This window comes from Rousettus aegyptiacus, unplaced genomic scaffold, assembly GCF_014176215.1.
Source record: "Rousettus aegyptiacus isolate mRouAeg1 unplaced genomic scaffold, mRouAeg1.p scaffold_m13_p_14, whole genome shotgun sequence".
Classification (NCBI taxonomy): Eukaryota; Metazoa; Chordata; class Mammalia; order Chiroptera; family Pteropodidae; genus Rousettus; species Rousettus aegyptiacus.
This window is the reverse complement of record NW_023416289.1, coordinates 32,356,904-32,374,460: the sequence shown is the minus strand read 5'-3', so window position 1 is coordinate 32,374,460 and position 17,557 is coordinate 32,356,904. Positions and strand designations below refer to the sequence as shown.

General features: G+C 38.9%; 1 protein-coding gene across 10 annotated transcripts; it reads right to left on the bottom strand.

Moving 5' to 3' along the window:
• Window positions 1–2,797: 2,797 nt before the first annotated feature.
• On the bottom strand, window positions 2,798–11,020 carry ZNF181 (zinc finger protein 181). 10 transcript variants are annotated; one of them, XM_016166075.2, is made up of 6 exons: window positions 10,745–11,011; window positions 10,024–10,171; window positions 5,989–6,109; window positions 5,621–5,719; window positions 4,981–5,054; window positions 2,798–4,758 (listed from the first exon to the last, which is right to left on the bottom strand). In XM_016166075.2, exons 2-6 carry the CDS (start codon window positions 10,030–10,032, stop codon window positions 3,568–3,570), a joined length of 1,494 nt encoding a protein of 497 aa, XP_016021561.1. In that variant the 5' UTR covers window positions 10,033–10,171; window positions 10,745–11,011; the 3' UTR covers window positions 2,798–3,567. The 10 variants fall into 10 exon arrangements, with proteins under 10 accessions (XP_016021561.1, XP_016021556.2, XP_036088053.1 ...); XM_016166070.2 differs by having other exon boundaries at window positions 2,798–5,054; window positions 10,745–11,013; XM_036232160.1 differs by having other exon boundaries at window positions 5,989–6,181; window positions 10,024–11,011.
• Between the last annotated feature and the right edge of the window lie 6,537 nt (window positions 11,021–17,557).

Below are 17,557 nucleotides of genomic sequence, written 5' to 3'. Positions count from 1 at the left end.
TGTACAATTTCAATGTCATACGTATATTACATTGTTTTCACCACCCAACGTCAAATTTCTTTGTCACCATATATTTAACCCCCTTTACCTAGTCAACATCTTTAATGTCAGAGCTCTTTATTTCCTGTGCCTCTCAAGCCACACAGCCTTGTCATTACCTTTCATCAGTGGGTCCTATATAGGCAGTTTTTGTCTCAACAAAATTGCATCCTGTTTAAAGACAGTGTCTAACTCCCCCTTAATGCTCAGCACAGAGCATCTCCCAGGAAGTACTTGATGAAATGTGCTCTGGTTCTTTAGGGGTCTTTACCAATGACTGCACAACATTCTGCACATCTGACTAGTCCAAGACTACTGAAACTACTTGGACTTTTCAGGCATCAGCGGCCTTCAACGACATGGTCGTAACCTCTTTTCAGGAACAGTGAGGGCAGCATACTCAGCCCAGACAACCCTGTACTGATGCTGAAGTCTTTCATGTTTCTCATCTCATGGTCTAAAGCCTCACCTCTCCTCCATATGGGGACCTGAAGCCTCCTTCATTCTGCCCTTTCTCCAAACCACCTCTGCAGGGTGCCCGCCCTCGTTCCTGTAGCCCTGTTGTGTTCTTGTCTCACCTTCTATAAGGTGCTCGTCTCCTCAAAACATTTTGGGTAATAAATATATTCCCCCTCGAAATGGCTAAAAGACCAGAAGAGAATTTGTTGGAAGGAGATGGGAGTGTCTTGTAAGGACCCCATAAAAAGTGAAACGGTAAGCAGAAAAGAGTGACAGGTGATTAGGAAGACCCACTAGATGTAACATTTGAGACCAGAATGATGAAACAGCCATATAAATAATGCTGATGAAAATAGCTAATACTCATTAAATGTTTTTGAGGTGCCAGGCATTGTAAGCATTTTACACCAGTTAAGTCATTTAACCATCATACTACTATGAGGTAGGTGTTATTATCACCATTTTACAGATGGGGAAACTGAAGCATGGTGAAGTAATCAGTCCAATGGCATACAAAGCCTGTATACATGCAACTTGGATATATACCCAAGGACTTTGGCTGCTGAGGCTATGTTCTTGATACACACATATGCATGTGCATCCACATGCACTTTTGAGTTCCTGAAAGGTGTAGAATATGTCTTATTTATCTGGCCCACAGTAGAAGCTCCAGAAATGATTGACATGACTGAGCATGATTTTCCATCAATATTATAACATTATCTCAGCCTAATATTTTACCATAACAAGGTAATATACTTATTGCTTTCTTAAAACCTTCATTATTTATTTACTCTAGTGTCACTGTGAAGACATTTTAAATAAAATGTTGTAAAACTATGTATGCTCATGCTTTTTAAGTGGCAAAGTACAGGTATTTGGATGTATCCTCTCATAATAAAATAACAAGATGGCATAAAACTGTGTAGTGAAAGCAAATCAAATCTGAAGAATCTTCTTCCTCTTCTTCCTCCTCCTCCTTCTTCTCTCTCTCTCTCTATATATACACGCACACATACATATATATATCTGTATCTATATATGTCTACATCTATATAGATGTAGATATATATACAGATAGATATATAGAGATATAGATATAGATATATATAGATATAAATGAGAGCCATAATTATACCGGCACTTAAAACTTTGATACCATGCCATGTTTCCTCATCCTTCAACATTCCCTAGAATTTCAAAATGAATCGCATGACTAAAAAATCCAAGGAAAGATAAACCTCTGCTTAATATTAAAATTCATCATTCCATTCCAACCTCACTGTTTCTATTGAGAATTGCTATGGAATGTGCCTTCACCTCTTAGTTTTCAGTTAAGGTAGCATATGTACTAGAGTAGGAGGGTATTTTGTCTAAAGTCAGAAACCCTATCACTCAGTCCACACCAGAATTATTATAAATATTCTCATTTAATATAATTTCTTATTGACAATTATCAAATGCCAGAGAACATAATCTGAAATATAAACTACATGAACTGCCATTTACCTGCAAGTGTCCACATAATCCTAGTCATTGATCTGTTACCCTTCTAGTCACAAGATGGGAAACCGTGGGAGCCAGTAAGACAATTCTATTTATCTACAACTTAGAATATTTGAAGCCATCCTCCTTACAAACCATAATTATCTGTCAAGTTTCAGTGGAGTAAACAAAAATTCTCTTAAGTATTTTGAGACATGTACTGCAGAAAATTAATGCTTTCAAAAGTGGTAGGCAGGCAGAAGTAATGGAGACAGCTCTAAACTATTAATTTCAAGGTAAACCCCCTATAACTATGACCCAGGGATGGAGAAGTGACTGCTGTTGTTACTAAGTGATGCTGCCAGCAATAATTCCTCAAAGCTATAAAACTTGAAACCAGACACTGGATTATAGGAGTCCAATACGGATTAGTGCAACAAACATGACAGAACTTGTCTGTTCTGCCTAAATGCCCCCCAGAGTGTGTGTGCTCACCCACAGCTACATAATTAGTACTCATCCTTTAGGATTCAGATTAAAAAGCACATCCACAGTTAAGCCTGTTCTGATTTCTTTTAGTATGTTGTTTCTTGTTTATGTTCTCACAGTACTTGTAAAACTTAAAATGTATGAATTAATCCAACTGGAAGTGGACTGTGAATTATCCTTACCAAATAACAATATTCTTAGCACAGACATCAAGCTGTTTTTCCATAGGTTTGCTAGTCTTCCATTAAAGGCTATAGTAAGGCTATCTTAATTCTTCAAGACAAAAGTAGTAGGAAGTTTTGCAAGAAATATCAATGTCAAAGAGTTCATTATATACAAATGATTTTATTAGAGACCAAGAATTTTATTCACATCACTTTTTATTTCTTTCACAGCTTTAATTTTCCAACTTTATAACATTTACTGGCTCCACTGGGTGACTAAATATCTTCACATGCCCATTAACTAAAGATAATTCTATGTAGGACTCAAGTAAAATTGCAAGGTAGTACTGTAAGAAATGCATATTCACTTATAACATGCTTGTTTGCTCTCCTGTGGAACTGTTTACAAATGGCATCATTGCAGATTTACACATAATTTGTATGTCCTTCAGGTTGTTCTAGCATTAATTTTCTGATGTCTAGAAAAATAAGAACTTAGTGAACATTTTACTCCATTTCTTACATAAGCTTTCTCTCCAGTGTGAGTTCTCTAATGTAGAATGAGGAGTGCACTTCAACTGAAGGACCTTCCACGACTTTTATATTCATACTGCTTTTCTCCTGTACATGTTTATACATGTTTTATGAGTCATATTGCCTAATCTTTCTCATAATTGTTACATATATGTAACAGTAAATACAGTGTGATTTATGTCAATTAAGGGGTTAATACTGGCCAAAGGCATTCTCACATTTATTGCCTTCATGATTCCTCTACAGTGTGAATTCTGATGAATAATAAGGCTTGTACCACGGCTAAAGACCTTCCCATTACATTCATCACATTCGTAAGACTTTTCTCCAATATAAATTTTCTGATACTGAATCAGGGAGGATCAATGGCTGAAGTGTATCATTACAAATACTGCATTCATACAGTTTCTCTCTTACATGATTTTTCACATGTATAGTGATTCATATGTCCTAAAGGCTTTTCCACACTTATTGCACTGAGTTTCTCTCCATTATGTATTCTCTGATGCGCGGTAAGATTTGAGCCTTTGCTAAAAGCTTTCCCACATTCATTACATTTATATGGCTTTTCTCCAGTATGAATTCTCTGATGTACAGTAAGGTTTGAACTACAACTGAAGGTCTTCCCACATTTAATACATTCATAGGGTTTCTCTCCAGTATGAATTCTGTGATGTTGAAGCAGGGATGACCTATGACTGAAGGCTTTCCCACATATACTGCATTCATAAGGTTTTAATCTAGTGTGATTTCTCAAATGCATATTCAGTGATTCAGGCTGGTTGAAGGACTTCCTGCATTTTTGACATTCAAAGGGTTTTTCTTCAGTATGAATACTCTGATGCTGAGTAAGAAATGAGAGGCTACTAAAGACTTTCAGACATTTGTTGCATTCGAACTGTTTCTCTATCATGTGAATTCTTTGATGTCGAGTAAGGTGTGAACTACAGCAAAAGGCTTTTCCACATTCACTACATTCGTAAGGTTTCTCTCCAGTATGAATTTTCTGATGGTGAATGAGAGATGACCTATGAATGAAGGCCTTCTCACATATTCGACACTCATAGAGTTTTTCTTGAGTATGAATTCTCAGATGTTCAATGAGATGTGAAACACGACTAAAAGACTTTCCACAGTGCATACACTCATATGGTTTCTCTCCAGTGTGAGTGCTTTGATGATTAGTAAGTGAGGAGACATGGCTAAAGGCCTTTCCACATTCAATACATTTATAAGGTTTCTCTCCACTATGGCTTATCTGGTGTCGAGTAAGGGATGAGCCATGGCTAAAAGTCTTCCCACATTCACGACATTCATAGGGTTTCTCTCCTGTATGAATTCTCCAGTGGCGATTAAGGATTGATTGCTTGCCAAAGGCTTTCCCGCACTCACTGCATGTGTAGATTTTCTCTCTATTATAAGTCTGGTGAAGGGTAAGAGATTTCCTCTGGCTGAAGGCTGCCACGCTTTCATTAGAATTCAAAAGTTTCTTCCCACCACTGATATTCTCATTTTTTATAAGTGATTTTTTCGGTAAACTCTTCTTAAATATATCATGTTTATATGATTTCACTCCAGCAGACATGCTCTGTGGTTCAGAAAGAACAGACTTTAAATTTAAATGGAAGATGCTTCTAAATGTATTGTATTTGTAAACACTTTCCCCAGTGCGACTTTCTCTAAAGGTGAGAGTCACTGGTCTGAAACGCTCTGACTGATTTTCATGCTTCCCCTCCAACTTCTCTATATATTCCCCATCCTTGTTAAAATTTGAAAATTCATGACTTTTATAATTTTTTTCTATTATTACCGTTTGGTGTGAATCTTCATCACAAATATCCTCCTTCACTGATAATTCTTTGTTTTCCCATTTTGATTCCCAACCTGAAATATATCAAGAAAGCAAAACACTGCTTCTTTGGTATTTCTTGAAAAGCAATTTCTATGGTAGAAATGGAACTAGATTAAAATTAGACCTGTGTGAAATCATATTATTTACTGGACATTAGAAAATATTGTTCTTAGAGACCATCTCATACATTCCTTACTTCCTTTAACACTTACATTCATATTTGATCTTTGAAGATCAGCCTTAGTGGAAAACTGATTTTCTATCTAATTGACAGCTTTTCTGAACCTAAAACTACTAGTATATTTTTTAAGTGTACTTAAAAAGAGTAATTTGCCTTATTTTGTTTCAAATAAAATAACAATTTGAATGATCATGATGGCAGAAAACTCCACTTTTAATTTGATGACATGAGTTGCACAGAAAATAATTTCGGATGGAGGAATGGTCATTTTGAAACCTAGGCTAAGTAGATCCTGCATTTTTATCACATTTGGGAATCTCTGAAGCCAGTCTCCCGAAAATATCCTAAAATGCCCCCTTCCCCACCAGGCACTTTCTACAAGCATCTTTAACAAAGACCAAATTTACCATGACTTACCTGGAAACATAGCTTTTGTCAGTTTTTTCTCCACCATCCAAGGTTCTTTCCCATCCTCCAATAAAGTGATCACATATGGCTTAGGTATAGAAAGACCTGCTTACAGGAAAAATTTAGAACTTGTTTAAGCTGTGGACCTCAAGGAGAAGAAGCTATCATTACAAAAAAGACCAAAGGATGGTTTGAAGGATGTTCACTGAAATGGCAAGATAAGCTTCAGGTAGGGCACAACAGAGATACACATTTCCTTGGGAATGTGGAATAGAAATTCACTCGGTAAATAGAAATTTACTCAGGAGGCTCTCCATTAATTCAGAGTGGCAAATGAGAGATCTCCCCTACTGAGGTGGAGGGAAAGAGATGCTTACCTAGAGAGACTAGATTCTCATAATTCTGGACCATCACATCCTTGTATAAATTCCTCTGAGCAGAATCTAGCCATCCCCACTCTTCATGAGAAAAGTCTATGGCCACATCACTAAATGTTACCTGAAACGGCAAACATACTAGGCTCACCCATAGCCCAGGCCTCTTCTGTCACTGGACGGGGGTAAAATTACCCTGGTTGAAGAAAGGGAATAAGATTCAGCAGTTGTGATGATAATCAGAACTCTGATCTAAGTTAAGTAATAATTGGATAATTATGTTCTTGGCATTGTTGTACAGTAAGGGTGAGAGACAAATATAAGGGCTTTGCTTCTGGAGGGTTAATTCTGTCAGGGAATAGAATTGTAAAAAAATTTAAAATCAGCATTCAACATTTGACAGCACATAATCAAGTGTTTAGTAGTGTTTTTTATAGCTACGTGCTATAAATAATAAAAAATGATGATCCACTATGGTTAAAAAAAAAAGAAGAAGAATCCAATGGATTCAGAAATTTTTTTTTTATATTAGAGATAAACAAAAAGAAAAACATTTACGGTATATACTTAAACCTTGTATTAATAATCAATCTATAATTAAAATAATTTGTGACCCCCCTGGGCAAGAAGACTGAAGGATGATTTCATGCCATAGCAGACCTTGAGAAGGACATTAAAATAAAGGTAAAGAATAAAAGGTGAATTTCTAAGGCAAGAGATTTCTCCTCAGGTACCCATTCATGGTATTATTTAAAATAGCAAATCTTTAGAAAAAGCTTCAATGTTCAATGATAGTTCACTGGCTAGTCAAATTATATTACGTGTAAAAATGTACTCATGTAAAATGACATTACTACTCTTTCACTGGTGAAATAGATACTGTTTGGCTATGGTAAATTTTCACCCCACGAGTAGTTGATTCAATATTCTATTACTTTATTGGGATATTTTGCATGTATGTTTACCAGTGATACTAGTCTTTGGTTTCAAAGCAGGAATTTACCTTCACTAGGTAATTTAAAAACCACATCTGCAAAGCAGAAAATCCTACGATGTAGAAATGAAACAGGTTTTATTGCTGAATAAGCATTAAACCAGACTGTAATGCACTTGACAGGCAATCACTAACAAGATTCTAAGGACAGAAAGAAATCTCACCCTTTCATAAAGCCAGGTAGATAGAATCCATTACATATATGCTTTCAAAATAAATGAAAACTTGTCCTCCACTAAAAGGATTTGATAGCATCATCTGCTATACATAGTTCATCCTAAATTCACCTGGTAATAAGAAAAATAAAACTTCTCATATCATTATGACAAGCAGGTAGTTAGAACTTGGAGCCAGGAGCCTAGGCTAAACTCCCACACAGGTAGTTAATGGTACATCTTCCTTTTTGTTTGCATTTCAAAGAGATGGCTCCAAGGCCCTAAGAAAGACTTGACTGCCTTGTAAATTTGGCAGAGGCTTATTTTCCTTTGAAGAAGATTATGAACATCTCGAATGGACAGGGAAAAGACAGATTTTTCTCAAGGAAATACTCTAAGGAAGGGGAAGGTCTTTTTTTCCTTTTGGCACCAGGGAAAATTATTTTTTTCCATTTGTATTTACTCTTGCCAACACTATATTAAATGCATAAAACACTATGTTTTATTCTACCGATGCAAAGATATTTCATATTTTAAGTTTTGAACACATTAATGAATGGCACTGTATTAAAAGTCTAGAGAAGAAAAGTCACATAATCTCATTAATACTCTTTGCTCTTCATTTAGATCATGGTTTCTCAACCTTGACACTTTGATATTTTAGGCTGGATAATTCTTATTTGTGGAGAGCTGTCCTGTGCATTGTAGGGTGTTCAGCAGCATCCCTAGCCTCTATCCATAAGATGTTAGTAGCAACTTCCCTCTTCCCCTAACATGGTTGCGACAACCAAATATATTTCTAAATATTACCAAATGTGCCCTATGGGTAGGGTCAAGGGGAACAAAATCTCACATTTGAGAACAACTGCAGTTCCTTCAAAGACTCTCTTAGGCATCTCTACCTGTGCTCAAGGTGTTCCCTCAGTTCAGTATAACTTCGCTTCCACCTCTGCCTCCCAGGTACTACAGGCCACCAAAACCAGTTCCAGCCCTGATTGCCCAGGATGCTTCTCCTCTTTCTTCCCCTTCAACTACCTGGGCAGCCAGGGATGTTCATTCATCTTTGTCCCCAGAAGAATTCAGGATATTTGTCCTAGCACCTATCTTAATTTCTTATGCTTTCTTACTTTTCTACCAGTCCTGTGCCACTTGATACAGTAGCCACTAGCCATATTTGGCTATATAAATTTAAACAAAAGATAAGTGTTGGGGTGGCTCCATAGTGTAGTGGTTAGCAAGTCTGCTTTAAACGCAGAAGGTCCTAGATTCGCACCCCCGATGGAACCATGGACCATGCTCCAGGTGCACCGGGCCCCGGGTACACCAGGCACCGGATGTGTGTGTGCGCAAGTGCATGGAAGGGGACGGAGATGCCCTGCCTTCAGAGATCCAGTTCTTAAGGGGAAACGGCAACATCCATGGGTCAGGAGTGGAAGTGCCGGGGGGGGGGGGGCGGGGGGGGCACGGAAATTAAAGAGGGAATTAATAAAAAAATAAATACATACATACATAAATTTTAAAATTCAGTTCCTCTGTCACTCTGGTCATAGTTCAAGTACTCAATACTCACCATAGTCACATGGGGCTAGTGGCTACTGTACTGGACAGCACACGTTTAGGACATTTCTACCACTGTAGAAAAGTCTCTTAAAACAGTACTGCACATGAGGTCTTGCATGTCACTCATACCTTGTCCTGTGCACATCTGCCACTCACACCTTGTCCTGTGCAGGCTTCACCTTCCACCCCATGATTCTGCCCATCATTTTTTCATCACTCATTCACTCGACAACTATTTACTAAGCATCTGTTTTGTGCTAGTTACCACCTTGGGTTAATAAAAAAGAAAAAAATCCCTCCAGTGTGAGGAGACAAATAATGAGCATACTAAACATATAGTCTATCAGCTAGTGATAAGCACTATGACAAACAGCAGAACAGTGATGAAGGAGTGGAAGCGACAGTTCAAAGAAGGTGACTGACAATTTAAATAGGTGTTCAGGGAAGCTTTACTGAGAAAGAACCATTGAGCAAAGACATGAAGAAAGTAAGAATGCAAGTTTGTGCACATCTAGGGAAAGAATACTCCAAGCAGATGGGACAGCAGCTTCCAAGGCCTGGAGGCAGTAGCCAATGTGGCTGGAGCCTACAGGGAGCAAGGGGACAGAGAAGAAAGATGATATCAGAGAGGTAATACCCTAAACGTACAAAGCTTTTTCAGTCACAACAGAACTCTGACTTCTATTCTGAGTTAGGGACAGTAAACAGTTGTAAGCTGAGGAATAACAGGATTTATGTAACAAGAACATCGCTGTGACAGCTTTATTGAGAAGAGACTAAAGAGATTCAAGGACAGAAGCAGAAAATCCCGCTAGGAGGTTACTGCAATAATCTAGGTTGCTTGGATCAGGGTGGCAGTGGTGGTGGTGGCAGTGATGGGATAACCAATGATCAGATTCTGTTTATATTTTGTATAAATTTAAGAACCAACTAGAGTGTCTGAATGTGAGTTATAAGAGAAAGGGAGGAATCGAGATGACTCCAAACATCACTTGAACAACTGAAAGGATTGACGTACCATTGAGACTACACAATAGAGTTCTGACAACTATAAAGCAAATAACCTAAAACTCCAAATTTGAATTTTGAATTGTAATTTTAAAGTTTTGCTCAAGATTCTAAAAAGGCTTCTAGTAAAAAACTGGCAGAAAAGAGGAGATACTGAAAGACGATAGTATTTTGGAGTTCTGTGGGCTCCATCCTTTGCTGTAATGAAAGGAATCATGGATCCAATTCCTAAAAGGACTTTGTTAGGTGTGAACTGGTAGAGAAGCAAAGCAAATACTCAAGAATCCTGACTCAGGAAGATCTGGGGAAATACCAACTTACCTGGAACATGATTTTGCAATTTCCAGTAGTCAATATAGTTCTCTTTCCAGGCTCTTGTCTTATAGAAGAGCAGTTTCCTGAGAAGGCAGATCAAGAACAGGAAAAAGCAGTCACGAAAATCAGGCTATCCTGCAGCTCTGTGACATGCCTGATAGAAAAGTAAAATGAGAACCATTTTCTAGGATTCCAATCTTTCCCTGGACTTAGAGAGTGTTCCTTGGCAAGACATAACCATTTACCAGGTGCCACCTGCGTGTAAATCAACTTTTATATACATTAAGAGACAAACTCATAAAGCAACACTAATAATAATGTTAAATATGAGTTCGTTCAATCTGCACCACTCTGTGTATGGTGGGCAATCACATTATTCCAGATTTCTTTTTTAAACGATGAGAAAACTGAAACTTGGCGGATATTGAAGCAACTTGTTCAAGCTGATACAACTGGAAAGCGTCAGTTTTATGACTGGATAACGAAAACAACTGTAGATGGCATTTTCTTTCAGTGCGGACTGTGTACACTTACTCGCCCATTTTCTTTTGGCGAAGCTCTATGAGGTAAGCGCCATCCCGATGCCCCTTTTGCAGAGCAGGACAGAGAGGCCCAGAAAGCTATGGCCCTGGCTGGGTTCACACAGCAGGGTAGAACCTAGGACCAGCAAGGTCTGGAGGCCGTGCAAAGCACCCGGCCCCGGCCACCCACCAGGACCCACACTTGCCCGAATCCTCAGCCGGCCCGAAGCTCGGCAGGGGACGTCCAGAGCGGGCACCACCGCGTACGGAACGCGTCGGGTCGCTGCGAGCTGACAATGGCCGCTGGGAACTGCACTGCCCAGACTCCTTCCAGCTTCCAGGACGGAGAATACTGCCGCCTGGCACGAGACTACCGCGGAGTGCACCAGGGGCGGAGCCCACACCGAAGCGGGATTTCTCAAGACTCTTGGGCGTCAGGGACACAAGTCACCAGTACCTACGCGTCTACAAAACCACACTTCCCAGAAGCCTACGCGACTGCGCGCGATCTCAGAGCATCGCGAGAACCGCCTGGGCTTGCTAAGAAACTACCCTTCCTGGAGCGATCGGGCAGAGTGGCTTCTCACGACGTGCGTGTAGTGTATCAGAACAACGGTCGCCTCTGTTGAACCCAGCTACCCTCTACTTGCGTTGTAAGGACGATAGTGTCCAAATCACGAAACTACACTTCCTAGAAAATTATGCGAACTAAAGGTCTTCAGGTTATTTGTCTGCTCGTTCGTTCGTTCTCCTGTCCGAATTTGGGCAATCATGGCTGCTGCTGCATAAGAACTGGCCTCTGCCCGCGAAAGGGTTCCTCTCAACCAAAACCCCGCTGCCTCGCTGACCAGCTGATATGGGCTTTAAGTATTTGGTGCCCACTTGCCCTGGACTGCATTTCCCAGGATGTCCTGTGTCCCGGCTGTCAAAACAATAGGGTTATATGTGGACTAAAACTCCCCGGAAGTTCATATAAAGTCACGTTGTCTTTATGACACACTGTCACTCTGATGTACAGTACACGTCCTGCAAGGGCTCAAAATTATCTGACTCTAATGAGCGCTTTGAGGAGAAAGACCCAAAGTACTAGGAAGAATCACTCCATATAAACCCTGGAAGCGCTTGTTAGTCTCCGACCTTGCACAGCCCACACAAACGGTGCTGTACATAGATGTATGTAGGCCAGAGCAATCTGTTGTATATTTGGGTTGTTAACCTTTACTTTTTAAAAATTTAATTTAATTTTACTTATTTTTAATTATAAATAGTATAACTGAATTTCCTTGTATATGTCAAGTATTTATATGCATAAGATTCATTAGACATTGCTTCTACCTTTATATTTCTTGTGACTGGTATTTAAATCTGTATAGCGGCAGTAGTTTTAAAAACATTGTGGCTTCAGCTAGAATCCTCTGTAGGCTTAGAGTATGTAATAAGATTTGCCAGTACAAAGTATATTCCTATCTGCTCTTTGTTATGCAAAGATGTTGTTTTACAAACTTGAACCAATTTATAGTTATTTTGGTTGCCAACTCTTAATGCCAGCACTTGTTTTTGTGAAACTTCCAAATGTTGCCAGTCTGTTGAGTGTGAAATTGTAGGTCATTGTGGCTTAAATTTGCATTTTTTAAAATTGTTAATAACATTAAGATCTTTAGTATTTCCTTCTCTGAGACTTGCGCATCTTTTGCTCAGTGTTCTTTTGGAACAATGGCCTTTGTTATATTAAAATACAAATCACACAGAACAATACAAAATTTTAAAGGGGTGTGCAGAGACTAGGAAATTAGAATTTTTTCCCCCTTAGAATCCTAGGTTTTGAACTGGATTCAGACACCAAATATGTTTCTTCCAGTTTTTTGTATGTTTCTGGGTGTGAAATTCTTTGAGTTTTCTCCTGTTTGCAATATGTTAAGCAACTTGAATCTGTGAAGTGCATCCTACTGTGCTCGGCAAATTTTTTTGCCCTTTATATACTTCCCCATTCTTTCTCCTCTTCTAAACTCCAATTCATTATAAGGTAGGTTTTTTCATTCTATCCTCCAAATGTCTTAAATCCTTCTCTATAATTTTCACCTTTCAGTCTCTGTATTGCATTCTGGATAATTTTTCTGCTCTATCTACCATTCGTAATTCCCTTTCCAAGAGAGTGTTCTTTATGTCAGTTTTTCAAAGATATTGTAACATAGTAGGCACAGTTGCTTCAAAATATGCATCTCTTAATACCAATAACTGAAGATTTTATAAATCTCTTTATCAATTTATTTTTTAAATTCTTCAGTTTGTTCATTTCATATTTCGTTGATCACATTTGTGTGTCACTGTCCTTGAAAAGAGATTTTCTGAGGCTTCCCAATGTCCTTGGAAGAAAGTGCCTTTCTTTTCTACAGATTATGTAATTTTATTTTCAGACAAGATCTGGAATTACTACCAATCTAGAACTACCGTAAACTAAATTTAAGACATAAAATTCCTGCTTGGTCTATCTAGAAAATCTTACATAGGTATTCTTCATTGTTGCTTTTCCTTGTGAGCTTCCTGGAGGAATTATGAAGCTTTTCCAGTATGAACCCTCAGATATTTGGAACATGATTAAGTTCATGGGAGGGGGTGGCTACATTAAAGCACTAGATGTGACTAGGAGTAGAGGTGAGAAGAACTTTAAATGGAAGGCTAGTCCTTTTGTTTCAATGGCTATTTCTGGCCACTTCTTAAAGAACATTGCTTTGGAGCTGAATCTCTAACATATGAGTGCTTCATGCTTGCATTATTAAAAGAAAAGACAGAGGCCCTCTGATGAGTAGAAACTAAGGAAGAGAAATCGAGGGGCAGGTAAAGTTTCAAACACATATGCCAGTCACTTGAGAAAGAAAATAGGCCAGGAGAGATCAATAAGGAGAAAAGAAAACACTCTACATGTCATATTGAATCCACTCCCTTCCACTAGCCTTGAGCTGCCATCTTTCCCTTTTCTATTAGGCAACGTTTACAATAAATGATCTTGCTACTGAAATTTATCTGGTCAAGGGCACATTTTAGAATACGAACTTGAGAAAAGAAAAGCCAGTTTATGTTGATGCTTGAAACTGTTCCAAGACTCAGGCAATAAAGAAGTTTGGAACTCTAGCTTCCAGAGACATCAAAAATCATACATTTGCCATAAGAAGAAACTCTGGCTGAGACCTCTGGTAGAGATCTTTGTCTTTGTTCCCAGCTCATCCTCTATCTATCATTTTGAAATGAGCCTACATAGTCCAATATGGGACAAAGACTTAAATCCAAGAACCTAGTCCCAATTCTCCTGTCACTAATTTGAAGCCCTATGCAGTCCCAATCTGGCCCAAACCTGACCACAGAATGCCCAATGTAGAACCTGTGCAAAACCTCCAACAAGACCTTCATGTGTTCTCTCCTTCCATCCTTGAAGACCTCTGACATCCAGCATCTCTGATTATGTGACCAGTATCAGGTAACACCAGACTAAAGGGTGAATTAAATAGTAAGTGTCAGGTATGCAGATAGTTGGCCAGTTAGTGTCCAGCCATTGCTTGATAAGTTGTTTGGTCCCTGAGGGAAACGAGGTGTCAAGGGCCCTGCAGATATGATAGGAGGATGCCTATCTCATTCCTTTCCTCCCTCTTGGATCACAGAAGAATTGGAATAAACCTTGTTTTATTTCCATCAGAAGCCTGAAAATGCTCTCGTGGGTTAATATGTAGAGGGCTCAAGTTCTCCCTACTTGTTGATTTTGTATGATTTCTCTTTTTAAAAAAATAGCTTAAGGGAGATGAATTCCAATATGTATGTTAGTTTTGGGCAAAAAGTGGATGGAGGGAAGGTCACTATTTTTAAAAGTTCAATAAACACTACTGCAAAATTTTTAAAAAACTCATTCTATTTACCTACGAAAGTGACAAGATGGTAATATATTGAGAGAAAAGTATCATTTATTAATAAGTATGGATTTATTATGTATACTGTCATTTTTTCACGCAATCCATTGTGAATGTCTTACAATATTAGCAACATACAACCTACACTGCCATTAGAATATCCACAGTGTTCCATATTAGTAATTATAACAGTAACAAATTTAGTCTCTTTTTGATGACTGTTTGCTTTTAGCTCATATTTTTACTTAAATGTGTTAAGAATATTCTTTTAAATGCATTCTTGCATATGTGTGTATTTGTTTTTCAGAATATTTTTGTCTTTATTGAAATAGACAATTAGTTGCTTAATTTACATTGTACAATGTTTTTTTTTTACTTATAGTTGGCATACAATAATATACCAGTTTTAATTGTATATAGTGATCAGATATCCATATGTCTCAAAGTGATCACCCCACTAAATCTAGTACCCCTCTTACCCCTTACATATTTATTGAAACATTATTAACCATCTTCCCCGTTACACTCTACATCTCCATGTCTATTCTGCAACTATCCATTTGTACCTCTTAATCCCTTTGCCTTTTTTTGGTCCCCTCCAACCTTCCTCCCATCTAGTATCCCTCTAAATATTCTCTGTATCTATGAATTTATTTCTGCTTTTGTTGTTATTCTTGTTGATTTTGTTCTTTAGATTTCACATGTACATGAAATCATGCAATATTTGTCTTTCTCTATCCAACCCATTTCATTCAGCACAATACCCTCTAGGTCTATCAAGACAATATCTTTTCCCATCCCCTTCCTTTTAGTCTGTGTGTGTGTCTTTTAATCTGAAGTCTCTTGTAGGCAGCATATGTAAGGGTCTTGTTTCATTATCCATTCAGCCACTCTATCTTTTGGTTGGAGCACTTAGTTCTTTTCCATTGGAGGTACTTGTCGATGGGAATGTAGTTACTACCATTCTTTATTCCTGTTTTTGATACATGTTTCTTCTTCTTAATGAAGTCCCTCTGACATTTCTTGTAATATTGGCTTGGTGTTGATGAATTCCTTTAGCTTATTTTTGTCTAGGAAGCTCTTTATCTGTCCTTCAGCTCTAAATGATAACTTTGCTGGATAAAGTATTCTTAGTTGTAGATCCTGGGTCTTCATCACGTTGAATATTTTGTGCCAAGCCCTTCTGTTCTTCATGGTTTCTTTTGAGAATCAGCTGCCAGTCTTATGGGTGTTCCTTTGTAGGTAACTAACTGCTTTTCTCTTGCTATTTTTAAGATTTTTTCTTTGTATTTAACCTTTGGCATTTAAATTATGATGTGTCTTAGTGTGGGCCTCTTTGGGTTCCTGTTTGGGGGACTCTCTGTGTTTCTGGGGGTTGTACGTCTATTTCCTTCACCAGGTGAGGGAAGTTTTCCATCATTATTTCTTTAAATAGATCTTCAACATCTTGTTTGTTTTCCAGTACCCCTATGACATGGCTATTTTTATATTTAATAGTGTTCCATAGGCTCATTATTATTATTGTAGTCATAGCTTCTTTTTTCTTGCCATTCTGATTGAGTGTTCTTGGCTTTCCCATTTTCTATATAGATCATTTGAGCCTCTTCTTTATTCACTCTGTTTATTCCATTTTGTGTACTTTTCATCTCAGATAATGTGTTCTTCATTTCTGACTGGTTCTCTTTTATAGTTTCCATTTTTATGTTTTTTATCTCCCTGTTGAAGTTCTCACTGAATTCATCTCTACTTCCCCTAAGTTCATTGAACATCTTTACAACCAGTGTTTTGAACTCTGTCTATATTAGATTGCTTGACTCCATTATTCCTGGATCTCTGTTCTGTTCTCTTATGTGGTTTCTGCTTCTTTGTCTTCTCATTTTGGCTGCCTTTCTGTGTCTGTTTCTAAGCAAAACTCTTACATCTTATTAGTGCAGCTTTGTAAAGTAGGTGTCCAGAGGCAAAGTCCTGAGAGGGGTTCAGCTGCAGGCCAAGTTTAGCCCCAGCCTGTGCCCCCCTGGGGCCACCTGTTTAGATTCAGCAAGCAATTGACAGATGTTGTGCTTATAGTTGCCTCAAAAGACCACATCAGATTCCAAGGCCAGCTGCTTCAAGGGTGAGTCTAGGCGCTGCTCAGCAAGGGGCATCTGACCCACCGAGGCTACATTTGGATGTGGCTTGGGTGGATCAGCAAGTTGGAGTTTCAGGGAATCCTCTGGGTGGAGCAATCTCTTATCCAGTTTGATGACGTCTCAGCTATGGCGGCAGAGTCCGCACACTGGGATGGGGGAGAGCTCAACAGAGGAACAATAGACACCACCAGCACTTCTGCCCGGGAGAAAGCATTGCCTCCGGCCCTTCCTCTGACAACTCAGTGTACCCCTGTAAGTCTCTGGTGCCCCTTGCACAGCCAACCAGACACTGGTGCTCATAGCAACCAGGTCTGTTGCCACGAAAGTCTGCTCGCTAATATGGCCCCTTTAAGAGAGGTCCATGCTGGCAGCTGCTGCTGCTTTGGCCTCTGTCCACTCAGCCACTGAGGATCAGGCAGCCTCGCATCCTCATCCCTTCCTACCTCCTACCATTGCAGGGTGATTTTTTTATTTCTCTCCCTAGTTGTAGGACTTGTTCATCTGGATCCCAGGTGATTTTCTTTGCTCTTTGTTCCTCGTTTTTGTCACAACTTTGATTTGGTTGCAAGGAGGATGAACAGAGCCTCTACATCTACAACATTTTTTCCTCTTCCTTGAGGATTTGAGATTTTTCATTTGCCCTTGATAGCGTTAAGGAGACTTGGAAAAATGTGGGTGCAGGGTGCGGCTTGTGAGACTAGCCACTTATCTTTAAAAGTGCCCATTTTTCTTCTTCAGTTATCTCATTCTTAGCAGTATTGGCTGCATTTACATTTCTGGTCATCTGCAAGACCTTGAAAGTTACTGAGAGTTAGAAAAACCTCATTAGACCTTTAATTGTGGCAAGGTAAGTCATAAGTCATGGTAAGTTTCTTCAAATCAGTAGTAAAGTTGCTGTGAGGTGTTGCAGGTCACATCTGTGCTGCTCCAGTCACGCAGCCATTGCCAGGTGGAGGCGTCAGCCGGTTCTATCAGTCAGGGGAGGTTGGCTGGA